The sequence below is a fragment of the Globicephala melas genome, chromosome 10, assembly GCF_963455315.2.
Source record: "Globicephala melas chromosome 10, mGloMel1.2, whole genome shotgun sequence".
NCBI classification, from domain to species: Eukaryota; Metazoa; Chordata; class Mammalia; order Artiodactyla; family Delphinidae; genus Globicephala; species Globicephala melas.
This window is the reverse complement of record NC_083323.1, coordinates 83755537-83771973: the sequence shown is the minus strand read 5'-3', so window position 1 is coordinate 83771973 and position 16437 is coordinate 83755537. Positions and strand designations below refer to the sequence as shown.

General features: G+C 36.5%; 1 protein-coding gene across 7 annotated transcripts in view; it reads right to left on the bottom strand.

Annotated features, from left to right (window-relative positions):
* SOX5 (SRY-box transcription factor 5) overlaps positions 1-16437 on the bottom strand; it is a 991328-nt gene that overhangs the window by 126004 nt on the left and 848887 nt on the right. For all 7 annotated transcript variants that reach the window (XM_060306246.2, XM_060306247.2, XM_060306245.2 and 4 more), the window contains one exon: positions 5340-5460. In XM_060306246.2, the coding sequence (XP_060162229.1) occupies positions 5340-5460 (121 nt within the window). The remainder of the gene's footprint in view (positions 1-5339; positions 5461-16437) is intronic.

Below are 16437 nucleotides of genomic sequence, written 5' to 3'. Positions count from 1 at the left end.
TATTCTGTTCTGTGGTTGTAACATGATAGATCAACAACCATAACTTCCAAGTAAAAAGGTTGTAACATTTAAAAAATGAATATATAATATACGAAGCCACAAGTTCCTAAATGTCTTGGATTCAGGCACCATCAGTGGCTCAATAATTCTTTCCTGACACTCCTAAGACTAAAGAAAGGTCCAACTGCTCCATTTTATTAAGTAATATGTTTCAAACAACTCAGGTAATTTATGTAGTGTCTGAGAGATGTCTCTGTATTTTCCTTGAAATTTTAAAATATCCTGTGTGCCCCTGTGAATTAGCTTCAGCACCCTGGTACCTTAGCACGGTTTGGGAACTACAGTCCATTAGTTTGGGAACTATAGCCCATCTCTAGGGAAAGATACTGTATCTGTAGCTATGTGACACATTCAATTTGACACTTTGGGCCAAACTATCAAGCCAACTCTTTTACAACTGTTTCCTACTATATACAGAAAATGGGTTATTTTATTGGATTTTGACTTCCTGTAGTTTTTTAAAATTTCCACATAAAATGTCTTCCTGTCAAAAATTTCTGAAGCATCTATTAGAATTACGTGGCTAGAAATTTTACACCCAAACAAAAAGGAGAGAGGCAGAGGACTATAGTCATTAGTAAAAAGAGAAGCACCTATTCCTTTCCTTTCTGCCTATAAAATATGTGCTCTGAAGGAACAGCACTTAACCTGAGTGGGGGGCTGGGGTGTAAGGAAGCTGAGTGTTGTGGAAAGAGAACTGAAAGTTGGGGCCAGAGAAATTGGTATTGACGAAACTCATGACCTTCAATCACCTTACCTCAAAGGTCCCTCTCAAGTCTAAAATATTGGGCTAGGGGCTTCCCTGGTGGCCCAGTGGTTAAGAATCTGCCTGCCAATGCAGGGGACACGGGTTTGATCCCTGGTCTGGGAAGATCCCACATGCCGCGGAGCAACTAAGCCCGTGTGCCACAACTACCGAGCCTGCGCTCTAGTGCCTGTGAACCACAACTACTGAAGCCCACACACCTAGAGCCCGTGCTTCGCAACAAGAGAAGCCATCGCACACCACAATGAAGAGTAGCCCCTCCCCCCCACTCACTGCAACTAGAGAAAGCCCGCATGCAGCAATTAAGATCCAACACAGCCAAAAATGAATAAATAAATACATTAAATAAATAAATCTATAAAAATAGAACTTGCTGTATAAAAATAAATAAATAAAATAAAAAATTTTTTAAATAAATAAAATGTTGGGCTAAAACCAGCATACATATTCAAATTCATTTTGAATTTTGGTAGATTTTTTTCTATGATGAGCCAGCACAAAACTCTTCCTGCCAACCTAAAACTGTTCTTCAGGTGTCAAAGATGTGTACATTTTATTTCAAAAATATCCACGTGGGACTTCCCTGGTGGCACAGTGGTTAAGAATCCACCTGCCAATGCAGGGGACACGGGTTCAATCCCTGGTCCGGGAAGATCCCACATGCTGTGGAGCAGCTAAGCCCGTGCACTACAACTACTGAGCCTGTGCTCTAGAGCCCGCGCTTGGCAACAAGAGAATGAGAAGCCCGCGCACCACAACGAAGAGTAGCCCCTGCTCACCCCAACTAGAGGAAACCCACGCACAGCAACAAAGACCCAACGCAGCCTAAATAAATAAATAAAAATTAAAAAAAAAAATCTACCTGATACAAGCTTTGCAGTTCACAGGTTCAAGTCTTTGGTTAAGAGCTTAGGACTCCACTCAGATTTTCCAGCAGAAGCAAATGGACTGTGTCCTTGGACTCTTCAACCATCCGGAGTATACTTGAACCAACTCATTTGTACATACATTCAGTTTATAATTCAGAACTGGAACTGGCATTTATTTATTTATTTTTAATTTTGGCCTAGCCATGTGGCTTGCGGGATCTCAGTTCCCTAACCAGGGATTGATCCCGGGCCACAGCAGTGAAAGTACCAAATCCTAACCACTAGACCACCAGGGAACTCCCAGGATTTTAGTTATTTAGTTTTTCAAATTTATTTCAAGGACTTCAATGATTGTTTTCTGATTAAAATGAGCTAGTACCCATAAACATAATTTAAAATTGGGATTTTTAATTACTGCAATATAAAATCTGGGGTGTGTTTAACATGTAGCAACTGAATTGACAATTTTCACAGAACTGGTAAGTTAAAAATACAGATTACTTCATTATTTTTTTTCCCTGAATGTTAAACCAGTGTTTTTACATAACTTTTTTCAAGTTATTATACATATTTAAAGCACTCCATTTAATAATACACCATTATTTTTACCTCCTTAGAAGTCTGGAAGTATTTTTAGACTTTAAAAAAGAAGTAAGAAAGGCAATAACTAGATATAGATTCATGAAGAAGTGTGGTTTCATGCTTGATTTCACTAACAGCAAACACCAAAACAGAACTGAAATTCTGATAATATATCAATGTTTGTAAAGTGACCTACATAGATAAGAGTAGACTACAACATTCTCTAAAGCTTCCTTTATATCTAGCCAGTTTGCTCTGAAGTCTCTGGCTGTGCTATTAATTTATTCTTATATTGTTTAATGACACACTTTCTAGCAGTTAAGAGAAATTCCAGCAACTACATTCTGTAGGTGTCCATTCCACACCGTGTTTCTACCATCGTATTTCTTAAAGGGAAAATACCTTTATTTCCAACTAGAAGTTTCTTTTTTGGAAAAGAAGCTTGATGATGTTTGATGATGATGGTTAGGTTACCCAACTGGTGTTTTTATTTTTTCCCCATTGATAACATTTTAACTTTCATGTGTAGTTTCAAAGATTTTAATTTTATTTATCAAAACACATAGTCTACACAGAAAAATTTATCATCAATACTCTCTTGAATGGATTGATGAAAAGCATTTGAGAGTATTTGATACCAAAAAATAGTATACCTTTCATATTTACTTGAAACTCAAATCAAGATGGATTAGTCAGTGTTGCTTTCATTGAGAACTCCGTGATATTACTCAAATTAAAACAAATGACAGCCAGAGCAGTGACCTATGATTGACAATTACAGGGGGAATAAAATAGCAAGTCCCACTGAAGAGAGAAGACGGCAAGATTTCTTTCCCTACCTCGATTCCTTTCCTGCAACATGATTATGGAGGAAATAAGTAGCCTGGAGTATGTATCGCTCCCACCCAGCTCCTCGTTCAAACTGACAGTGTGAGAGTGTCAACAAGGGTGGCACTCTCTTTTACTACTGGCTTTTTCTTCGTTTTAGAGTTTGGCATGATGCTTCTTTCAAGCTTTCCAGCAGCTGTAGAAGGCTTTATTCTATTTTACTTCCAGGATACAAAAGAAGTGGTATCACTTATAACTTTAAGCACTGAAGGTATGAATATCAAATGGTTAATATATTAACAACTTTAGGAAGGGAAACATTTCTCCACGCCACGTTACGTTAACACTGAACAAATTTGCTATGCCAGCTCTGTCAAATGGGAGTGAGGCAGAGGTGTTCTTGACCTTTTCCAGCCCCCCAGTTATGCTATTGTTCATACTCAATGTGGTTTTCTCTTCAGCACAATATTCGCTAATGGGACTTATGTCTACAGTTGCTTAAAAAATTTCTTTTTCAAAAACAGAACTAGTCTATATGTACATATTGCAGGTGCAGTCTGAGGCAACTGCTGATTTTTAAAAGTGTCATTTTTTTTTTCATTTTAGTAACCAAGGCTATGAAAAACATATTGGCAACATACATTTAATGTGAATAGTAATTCCTTAGGTAAAGGGAAACAAAAAAATCTTTTGTAATTAAAAACTCAGAAATCAATGTAGCAATAGAATTTTAAATTCTCTTCTTAAAATTTAAATTAGTTTTAGAATTTAAATATTTAGGATATAAATATAGTCCTTAGTTATACAAAGAAGTTGGTGTTTCTGGATGAATCAATCTACAAAGACAGTATTATGCAACAAATAATATTAAATAAATACATTAAGGATCCAGAGTGAGAACACCATCTTAAAACACAGGAAACCTAAGTCAAGAGAAAGATGTGCAAAAGCCATGTTTAAAACTGCAAAGAGCAAAGTGCTTACAAGTATGAATTTTTATACTCCTCAGTTCAGTTCACTTTTACCTAGACACCATGGTTGCAATCTACTCACTCACATGGCTTTAAAATATTACATCCCATTTCTTCATTGCTGTATAAAGAAAGTTTAAAATCTAGGAATAAATGTTAAATATGAAAATTCAAAACATCATTTAACAGGAAGCAGATTTGATTCCTAGTAATGTTCAGAAGAATTTCTCAAATGCAATAAGTGTTGGAGCATAGCAAGATGCTAATGTGACAATTTATTAACATATAAATGAACCAAAGTCTACTGGTATTTACAAAATAATATTCTATATAAATATCTAAAATGATAATACTTTGCTAATTGTTTTCAGTGGTATTCTACTTTGATCAGTGAAAATATTTCAATTATTAGATTGTTTCCAAAACTCACAGTGTATAATTTTGATTTTCCTTAAAAAAGTCATAAAATCACAGGCAAGTAAAGTTGATAAGCAATATAAACAGTTATCTCAATGTAACCCATCATTTAGTGTAAAAATGCCCTTGTGTTGTTTGTAATGAATGCTCAATCATTTATCCATTCATTCAACAAATAGTTGAAATTGTACTAAAAGTGAAGATATAACAATACGTGAGACAGAATGAGCACTGGCCCTCATAGAGTTTACAATTAAAGTGAAAGGAAATACACAGGACCCAAAGGAACCTGGAGAAAGGGATCTAACTAGATTAGGCCAGCTTTCCCTGTCTGAGCTGGAAGAGGTTCAGAAAACCAAGGAGAGTGAACACAGACAATTCAAGTCCAAAGTCAAGAAAGAGTATGGTTCAGTCTAAGAACTAAAAGAAGCCTAATGAGAAATTAGGCTGTAAATGTAGGGAGGAGACGGATAATGGAAGGCCAACTGATTCACATTAGGAAACTTGGGTTTATTTTAAAGGGCAATGGAAAGCTATTAAAATGCATATTCCTGTCTTACCTACATAAAAATAAATTGAACCCGAAAATTATATTCATAATTTAAGAATACACTGGAAATGAAAGTTATGAAACAAAATTATAAAAAGCAAATATTGGCTTCAGAAGCATAGAAATAATCTAAGCTCTTGAATACAACATAAATCCTTTTCTACACTTTCTGTGTGTTTCCTCTTTAAAATAAAAATGCTATATGGGTGATCTCATTTCTTGGTGTGGCAGGAATATTAAATTGCCTAAAGCCATGCCTTCCATGCACGCCCAAGTGAAAAATCAGTGGTACTTACTACATCCAGCCTTATAGCTGAAGCCTGGAGGAAGGAGGAATCCTTGCTGGGCAGCTGCAGCCAGTGTCCGTTGATCGGGAGGGAATACAGGAATCATTAATGGCGGCAGTTGACCTTGAACCTGCTGAACGTATTAGAGTGAATCAAAGAGAAGAAGTTTTGATATTCCATGCTTCCCATCCTCCCACCCTTATGATATAAGGAAAAAATTATTCAATTCAATATACTGGCATAGAAGCCTGCTAGAACCCTGGATGTGAGGCTATGTCTTAGGACTACTTTAGATAGGAGAATCAGAATACTGAATACTTTAACTGGAAGGTGTTATCAAGTTCACTTTCTAACCTGGTGAATAATTTCCCTACATGATGATATCCTTTACAGTGATGAAGCTTCGATACTTCACACTACAAGTCTTTTCTTACTGCATTAATATAATGATTAAAAAAGTATCCCTTAGGTTGAACTAAAATCTCCTTCTGTAAATCCCACCTGTTAGGACTAATTCTACCTTCTAAAACAAAATTAAACTGGTACCATTTTACATATGAACAGCTCTTCATTACTTGAAGATAATTCTCATGTTCATGCATAATACTAAGGTGTTTTTTTTTTTTTTTTAGTTCTTGAATAAAAGAGCTGAAAGAAAGCTTAGAGAGTAATAAAGACTTTCCCCATTCTTTATAGAAGAGGTAACTGAGGCCGAAAGAAAACTGACTTGCCTGTGGCCATGGAATGGGGGAGTCAAAACTATGTCTATGATCTAGTCCCTTGGATCTTTTGAATTCATCTATCCTTTTTGAGGCAATTGAACCACTCGTCAAACCACACGGCCTCTCTTTTGGTTGCCATCTTTAGAATACACCTTAATTTTCTGGTGTCACTCTCAGGATGTAGGGTTCACATCAGTAAATAAATAATCTAATACAATGGAATCACTATTTTCTTTTAATTGAACAGTAATTTCTAGAAATATAAACCAATGCAGTCATTTCTGCAGCTTTGTCACATTGTTACTAATGCAGAGTTTGTCATTTACTAAAATACCTAGGATTTTTTTCCAAATATTTAAGCAAGATTTCTCTGGTGGACATGGTTATTGGTTAGTGTTTGTCAGAGAACATACGAATGAGAATTTAGGATCTTGCTAAAGGTCACATCTGACACTTTATTCTCTTTACTATTTCTTCCTCACATGAAGTCAGTTATTTGGAAAATAAACAAATAAATATTTCATGAACACATACTGTGTATAAGAAAATGAGCTAGGTAGTACAGACATAATAGTAAACAAAACAAACAAGATCTTATGCCCATGGAGCTTACATTACAGTGGGGATAATGGTTAAAAGTAAAACAAACACATGTACAAACAAACAAACAAACAAACAAACAATTCAGTCGCTAACCTTAACAGCAACTCTGAAATATCTCCGGACTTGTTTTCCCTCTCTCTCACTGGCATTCACATTCTTAGACACATGATTCTGATAATTCTCATAATTTCTCACTTTAAAGTTCCACCTTCACTTTCTCCACCGTTTCATCTTTCATAGTAAACCTCTGAGGTATTTCTGAGATTTCGGTGTGTGTGTGTGTGTGTGTGCGTGCGTGCATGCGTGCGCACGCGCGCGTGTTGAGGGGGCAGAGGAGGGGATGAGAGAGAGAGAGAAGGAGGAAGGGTGAGGGGAGAGAAAGAGAGACAGAGAGACAGCCAGCCAGCCAGCCAGGCAAACAGAGAAACAAGCACTGTAAGAATGAGGAATCTGTTTTCAGAAATGACTCCAAATTGCAAAGTATTTCTTTTAACCAAAAGGATTTTAAACCTATCACTGCCACCAGAGTGAAACTAAAAGTGAACAACACAACCAGGAAAACAAAAAGAGAATGTTTTAAGGTTAGAACTGAAGGTTAAAAAGCTTATATCACTACAGCCCACATTTTCTGAACATACTGGAGAAAAGATAAACTTTATGTAGACACCAATGGAAAACAACTGACTGAAGTCTCAAAAATTAGAAAGTGCATATCGAGCAAGTATGTAGGAAAAAGTGGCCTGAAACAAGAGGGAGATGTTTGAAGGCAAAACAGCATGGGCGCTAGTTCTGTGTAAGAAGAGGACGCTGACCAGAATAACAAGCAAACCAAGAAACAACAAACTAGCCACGCTGGTTAAGGGTTATCACTAGCTACTATGTATCCTTTACATTTCATCGTAAGTTATTATATTTTATATAGTACATCTCCTCCTTTCTAAGACACCATTGGTTATACAATGTGTAAGATGGTTATAAATTTAATAAGAGCACTTTAGAGGGAAGAAGAAAGGAATTTCAAATGAAACACAAACAAGGGTTGTAAGAGTCATCCAAACTTCAGAGACCTTAAAATTTGGGAAAAATAACTTCTACAATTGCAGAAACAATAGCTTCTTATTTTAGTGCAGTAGTTCTTAAACTTGAAGCTATATTTTAGAATCACCTGGCAAGCTCTGAAAAACTCTCAATGCCCAGACTGTTTCCTAGACAACGGGGGTGAATTAAATCTGAATCAACAGGGGTGGGACCCAGCCATCAGCATTTTTTAACGTTCCCCTGATGATTCCAATGTGCATCCAGGTTTGAGAAGAGCTGTCTTAAAGAATGCTGAAGTCACTGTCAACAAATCTTTTTGTCTTCTTCATATTTTGCCTTGAGTTACAAAGGACTTTCAGGTATACAAGTAGTTGAAGGGAGACTCTGCCTATTACAGGTCTGGTGCTCACAGGACATTAAACTATATTCCTCATAGAGTTCCTTCTAAATGAGTCTTGTATCTGTATTTCACCTGCTCCTCTTCTGAAAAGCTTTTGATGGTTGCTTTTACTTAGAGAATAATGACCCAATCCCTTCACATGGTATTCAGGATTCTTCACAATTTGTTCCTAGTTCATCTTTCCAGGTATTTCTGCTGCCCTCCTTCAGATATTCTGTACTTCTGCCTCAATGGGTCATGAAGGGTTCCTTGCATACTAGGTGTTTTTCCACGCTTGAACAGGCTCAAAAGTATCTTCTCCTCTGTTTTTAGTAATTTCTCTTTTTCTTTTCTTCTTGGCGAAATTCAACTTATTTTTCAAAGGCTTCTGAGACCCACATAATGTCTTGGCCTGTGCAGCACTTCTTTCTTATGGTGCCAATTTTCAGGCAGAAAGAACTGTTACTTCTTTGACCTCATAAAGCTAACACAATACTTACTGTATTGAATAATAGTTACTTGTATAAGTTGAGCCTCCCTTATGACCTATGAACTTATTTAGGAAAGAGGCTGTAACTTATTTATTATTGTAACTCTAGAGCTTACAGCAGCAGCTGAAATTATTATATGAATTGATAATTCATAAATAAAGAAGAACAATGTATTATATAGTCCTGTCTGTAATTACATCTTCGTGCCCCACCTCCAAATGTCCACAAAAGGCCTGTGGAAAACGAAGTTCTTTAACGACCAGGAAGGAATTCAATTTCACTGGAGAAAAATGGCAGCATGAAATACCAGCTGCTTTGTGCTCCTATTCTTAATGTATAGATAAAAGGTCATATACATCATGATAAATCCATGATTCTTAGAATTATGCATGCATGAAGAAATAGAAAAGTAATACAGAAATACTGGAAATTTATTACATACTTCTGTAATGGACAGATATGCCTGCCTATCATGTTCTAATAACATGATGTTTTAATTATAAAAGCTTTGCTTTTACAGTACTCTATCATTACTATTTTCTTTTTTCAAACATTTCCCGGCTTTATTTACATTTATTTTTCCACGATAATTTTAGGACATGGAATTTCTCTTTGAATTCATTAACCTAATGGCTTGATGGCCAATAACAGGTTATATCTTTTATTCAAATCTTCTTTTGCTTCATATACTTATTGTAGTTTTCTTGGTAATTTTATTTGTAAGGTTTTTTAAAAAATACTTTTCTTGCTGTCGTAAAGTTAATGTGTTCTTGTTATATTATTTAACTGGTTGTTGCATGTACATAAGTCTATCTACAAAGCAGGAATAAAGACGCAGACCTCCTAGAGAACGGACTTGAGGTTATGGGGAGGGGGAAGGGTGAGCTGTGACAGGGCGAGAGAGAGTCATGGGCATATACACACTAACAAACGTAGTAAGGTAGATAGCTAGTGGGAAGCAGCCGCATGGCACAGGGATATTGGCTCGGTGCTTTGTGACGGCCTGGAGGGGTGGGATAGGGAGGGTGGGAGGGAGGGAGACGCAAGAGGGAAGACATATGGGAACATATGTTTATGTATGACTGATTCACTTTGTTGTAGAGCAGAAACTAACACACCATTGTAAAGCAATTATACCCCAATAAAGATGTTAAAAAATAAATAAATAAATACGTCTATCTACTTGTGTGTGACAGCTTTTACCCAGGTAATTCATTCATACTCTAATAATTTATAATAATTTTTCAGGTAAAAAATTTAGTATTTTAAGAATAAATTGCAATAAATTCTGGGGCTTTAAAAAATCTGTGTATTTTATTATGATTATTAAAAAACATTTTGCTTTAGTTATTTAAAAAAAATTTTTTTTTAATTTATTTTTGGCCGAATTAGGTCTTTGTTGCTGCATGCAGGTTTTCTTTAGTTGCGTTGAGCAGGGACTACTCTTCGTTGCAGTGCATGGGCTTCTTATTGTGGTGGCTTCTCTTGTTGCGGAGCACAGGCTCTAGACGCATGGGCTTCAGTAGCTGTGGCACATGGGCTCGGTAGTTGTGGCACGCAGGCTCTACAGCACAGGCTCAGTAGCTGTGGCACATGGGCTTAGTTACTCCGCAGCATGTGGGATCTTCACGGACCAGGGCTTGAACCCATGTCCCCCGCATTGGCAGGTGGATTCTTAACCACTGCGCCACCAGGGAAGCCCCTGCTTTAACACTGTAACTTGTTTTAGTGTCTGAATTTTCCAAGATCCACAAATGTAGAATTACACTTTTAAGGCTGAGAGAGCCTAGAGATTATCTGGCATAACACAATCATTGTGCTGATAAAGAAATGAGACTTAGCTTGGCCATATAAATTGTTCAAGATCCCACATTTAGCTAAGAGCAAAGTTAACACTGAAACTACATCTCCTAACAATCTAGTACTCTTTTCCAACACTTGGGAAAAATTGGGGGTGGGGAGCACGAGGAATTACAAGGGAGAGGAAGAACTAAAATGAAAAATAAGCCTAATTTCATAGTCTCAATGATGTGTTTATTTTAGAATAGCATAGGAAAAATTACAGAGCATTGTAGTAATATTCAGAATAAAGTAAACAGTAAAATATATACAAAATGTGTGGTTAATTCATCTATGCAACTAAAAACACATTTCAAAAACAGTTGATCCTCATTATTTGCAGATTCTGTATTTGCCAATTTGCCTACTCAATAAGATTTACTTGTATCCTTCCCAAATTTACTTGTACTAGAGCTTTTGTGGTCACTCACAGACCTGTGCAAAGTAGCAAGAAATTTTGGTGATTTTTGCTGTTTAAAATGCACATAGAATCAATAATAAATATTAATAAGGTGTCTTTAAACAGAAACACACATAAAACAAGGCTATGTATTGATCAGTTGATGAAAATAGTGTGACCAAAGCTCTCAGGAACCTAACTTTGTGTTTCGTCCAGGAGCAAAATCGTTCAGTATTTGATAATTCAGTGTTCATGGCAACTTTATAGGACATAACTAGCACAAATAATGAGCACCAACTGTATTACTGCTGTATCTTAAGTAATTTTTAGTTCCTTGATGCTGAAAATTAGCCCACCTTTGGGAGAAAAGGACGCATCACATCAAAACAGTATAATGTTTCCTGGATAAATTCTAAAACAAATTTGTTATAATGTTAGTATTTCATTCTCATATTTGCCAGTGTTGATCATTTCCAAATCCTATTCACTGTTAACTTCACTTATTTTCTTTTACTTAATGGATGAATTCCCTTAAAGCTCCTAATTAAGGTTTAAATGTGTGACATTTGTAATTAAGTTTCAACAAAATACTTTTGTCACAAAATTTTGGTCTTTTTAATGGGGGCATGTTATTCACAAGTTTGAATAACTCACAACAAATTTAAGATGCTACTTCCTATACTTTTTAAACTTTAAGATAGAATATTATGTTTTAACACTTTTTATAATTCTACCACATAGATAGTACATGTAATCTTGCCCTCTAAAATTTTATGAATCCAACACAATTATCCAGCACACATTATCACACTTGTAAAAGAACAAGTAAATACTTACCAATTATTCATAGTTAAATATTTTATATATTATGTAAATATTCTATTCAAAACCCTTCAGTGGTTCCCTGAAACTATTTAATATATCAAGTAGATATTTAAGATTATTAATTAATTTATTTATTTTTTAATCAGATATTTTATTTATTTTATTTATTTTTTAACATCTTTATTGGAGTATAATTGCTTTACAATGGTGTGTTAGTTTCTGCTTTATAACAAAGTGAATCAGTTATACATATACATATGTTCCCATATCTCTTCCCTCTTGCGTCTCCCTCCCTCCAACCCTCCCTATCCCACCCCTCTAGTTAGTCAAACCAACGAGCTGATCTCCCTGTGCTATGCGGCTGCTTCCCACTAGCTATCTATTTTACGTTTGGTAGTGTATATATGTCCATGCCACTCTCTCATTTCGTCCCAGCTTACCCTTCCCCCTCCCCATATCCTCAAGTCCATTCTTTAGTAGGTCTGTGTCTTTATTACTGTCTTGCTCCTAGGTTCTTCATGACCTTTTTTTTTTTTTTCCCCCTTAGAGTCCACATATATGTGTTAGCATACAGTATTTCTTTTTCTCTTTCTGATTTACTTCACTCTGTATGACACACTCTAGGTCCATCGACCTCACTACAAATAACTCAATTTTGTTTCTTTTATGGCTGAGTAATATTCCATTGTATATATGTGCCACATCTTCTTTACCCATTCATCTGATGATGGACACTTAGGTTTTTTCCATCTCCGGCCTATTGTAAATAGAGCTGCAATGAACATTTTGGTACATGACTCTTTCTGAATTATGGTTTTCTTAGGGTATATGCCCAGTAGTGGGATTGTTGGGTCCTATGGTAGTTCTATATTTAGTTTTTTAAGAAACCTCCATACTGTTCTCCATAGTGGCTGTATCAATTTACATTCCCACCAACAGTGCAAGAGGGTTCCCTTTTCTCCACACCCTCTCCAGCATTTTTTGTTTCTAGATATTTTGATGATGCCCATTCTGACCAGTGTGAGATGATATCTAATTGTAGTGGTGATTTGCATTTCTCTAATGATTAATGATGTTGCAGATTCTTTCATATATTTGTTGGCAATCTGTATATCTTCTTTGGAGAAATGTCTATTTAGGTCTATTTAGGTCTATTTATTGGATTGGGTTGTTTGTTTTTCTGACATTGAACTGCATGAGCTGCTTGTAAATTTTGTATCCATTCAGCCAATCTGTGTCTTTTGGTGGGAGCATTTAGTCCATTTACATTTAAGGTAATTATCGATATGTGTGTTCCCATTCCCATTTTCTTAATTGTTTTGGGTTTGTTATTGTAGGTCTTTTCCTTCTTTTGTGTTTCTTGCCTAGAGAAGTTCCTTTAGCAGTTGTTGTAGAGCTGGTTTGGTGGTGCTGAACTCTCTCAGCTTTTGCTTGTCTCTAAAGGTTTTAATTTCTCCATCAAATCTGAATGAGATCCTTGCTGGGTAGAGTAATCTTGGTTGCAGGTTTTTCTCCTTCAACACTTTCAATATGTCCTGCCACTCCCTTCTGGCTTGCAGAGTTTCTGCTGAAATACTTACCAATTATTCATAGTTAAATATTTTATATATTATGTAAATATTCTATTCAAAACCCTTCAGTGGTTCCCTGAAACTATTTAATATATCAAGTAGATATTTAAGATTATTAATTTAGCTTCCAGTCCCATGGGTCTGTTTATTATTCATTCAATCAACATTTTTACTAACTAGAATGTATACTTTTTTGGTAACCAGGAATACAAAGATGAATTCACATACAATGCCTGCTCTCCAGAAGCTCTAAGTCTGGTCGGACAAATGGATAGATAATTAGAATACACTGCCATTAGTTCAACAATAGACACTTGTATGGGATACTATGGAAGCACAAACGAGAGACTCCTAACACAGCCAGAAGAAGTCAAGGCAGGCCTCATAGAGATAGGTCCAGCAGGTGTAGGGTCTGAATGGATAAGTAGGAGTTAGCCAGGCAAAGAGGTGGGAGTGTGAAAAAAGAATTCCAAGCAGATGGGAGAAAAAATGAGCAAATTATCAGGGACAAGAAAAAAATATCATGTGAGGGGGAAACCACCAAGCAGTGTAGAACAGCAAAAAATGTAAGTGAGAACCAGTGTTAGAAAGTCTGCCTGAATCAGTCTGTGTTTCACTGTAAGACACTTGAGATTCCCCCTGTAGGCTCTGGGGACCATTTAAGTAGGTTAGGTGGTATACTCTGGTGGGCATAGGGAGAAAAGATTTGAGAGGCAAAGCGTGGAGACTAGGTACATGTTGATGTTGGGGGAGGCTATAAATGTGTGGGTATATGAGAAATCTCTGTACCTAAAAAAAAAAGAAACTATATACGTAAGAAAAGGAGAAGAGGACAGAGTCACGATAACTTTCAGGTGTCTAGTTTATATAACTATTTATACTGGTATGAAACAACAACAAAAAAACATACAGGGGTAGTGACAGATTTCATGGAAGGATATGAATATGGTTCTGAACACATGTGTTTGAGGTACCTAAATAATGTTCCATTGGAGATACCTTACTAGCAGACTGATACTGCAGCCTGAAGCTAGTGAAGAGATTTTTAGAGGCTATGGTTTGGGGGATCACTTGTTGATGAGAGTGAACTAGATAATCTAAAGAGGGTTTGAAGGATAAAGAGAAGACAGCTTACAATCATCTGGGTCGCAACAATAATTCAACAAAGGGCAGAGGAAGAGGAGTCTTAAGAGCGGAGAGGTAAGACAAGAATAAAGAAAATCTTGAGTACAGTATCACAAAAACCAATGGAATATCAAGGTTGAGGTAGTGCCTAATAGTGAAAAGTGTAGCAGAAAGAGTATTTTAGAGACAAAAATAATATCTTCTGGAATAGTTTATTAGAAGATGGTGATGAATCTAACAGCAACAAATCCACTAGAATGGATATTCTGAAAGGTTGAGCATATTCCAAAAGGTTGAGCACTGAATGACAGGCAAGAAAAAGGGGATGGCAAATGTAGAAGATTCTTCAGAGAAGGCTGGGTGAGGCATTAGGAGAGACATTTGATGGCAGCTGCGTAGGGATGCACAGATTTTATTGAAGTAGCAGAGTTTTAGGTAGCAGCACATTTACTGGCTGGAAGGAGCAAATGGAAATTGAGAATTTGAAATGTAGGAAAGAGCAATTAACTGGTGGACCAAAATTGCAGAGGAGGCTGAAAGGCAAGGCGGAGGTGTGGGGATTCGCTTCGACTGGGAATGGCATCTCATTCTCTGGGACCTGACGAATGAAGCTATACAAGTGGCTATAAGCCGATACTGTTCTACCGGTAAGGAAATGAGAAGGTAAGGAAAATCAGTTCCGATGGAAGAAGTTTTCTCAAAGTTGAAGGTAAAATCATATGCTGAAAATGAGAGATGCTGGGATTGAGTAAGGGAGTTCAGCAAAGGTACGTAAGTTTTGGATGGTTACTGTGAGAAATGAAAAAGAAAGTAACCACAGACGATTAAAAGGGGTGATGGAAAAGTCTAAGGCCTGAGAAGAGACCACATGAATTATGATGCTGTCAGTCTTCCCTTTTCTGTGATTTTTCTGAGTTTCTGGTCACAGATTGGGGAAAGTCAGGGAATTAGGGGGGCTTCAGCAAGGATAGGTTATGAGGAAATCAAAGTTGCTTTTGAACGACAATGGGCTTTAGACTTTACCCCAGGAAGAGAGGTCTGGAAGGCATTACTTGACTGGGAAAAATACAGGAATTAGAAAAGTAGAGGGACTACTCCGTGATACCAAGGAGCAGTTTGTGTGACAGCTCAAAAAACAGGAAGTTATGGTAGAAGACCTGTTCAAACTACATACACAAATCTTAAAATGAAAGGCAGCTATATGATTTAAGTCAGCACGATTACAAATAAAATATAAAATCTGAAACTTTTCAATGTTCCTCAAGAATTGAGTCCGATGAGTACCATAGTATTCAAGCACACGTGGTATTTAGGGATCAATTCACCTCCAACTGCAATTCAGCCACCTTTGGTGGGAAGCATAGCAGCTGTTTAGAAGCACACAGAGACACTATACAGCAGTTTTTGAGAAAATGGAAAATATAATATTCCAAATGAGATTACAAGAGGGGTTTAGGTAGGCAGGATATAATTACCCAAACTGGAGTAACCAGGATAACAAAGCTGACTTTCCACCATTAGCAAGAAGAGGCATGGGATCGTCAATGACCACTAATAGTCTGTGTTTTCTCATTTCACATAATAGAAAGTCGATTTGTAAGCTTATCCTACCCAATGCAATGGTATTTAGAAAATGAAAAAAAAAAAAACCCTACACTAAAATTTAGAATAAAGGAGCCAATTTATCTTCCAATTAATCTACTTGGAAGACTAAAGACAATCTCATTGAGTGATACAGAAACATAAAAACACTGCTCAAATTGCAATCCCTGCCTCTCACTTGCCAACAGTCACACTGAAGTTGTATCACCTCTAATTTCATTTGATTCAAGACAAAGACAAAGTAGTCATATTCTTTTAGAACAAAAATGAACAGCCATGTGGATTTTTTTACATAGTAGTCTTCTTCGGCAAAAAGCCACAGAACTTTTTTTAAAAATCGTTTCCAAGGATGAAAATGACTTTGCCAAGCAAAGTGGCTTCAAAACAGGCCTCAAAAATACTAATAGAAAGACAGATGGTTCCTACTAAGAGCTTGGCTGCCAAAAAAAAAAAAAAAGTAGAAAAAAAAAGAGTGATGCTATTGAAGCTGACTGCAAAGTTATCTGATGACT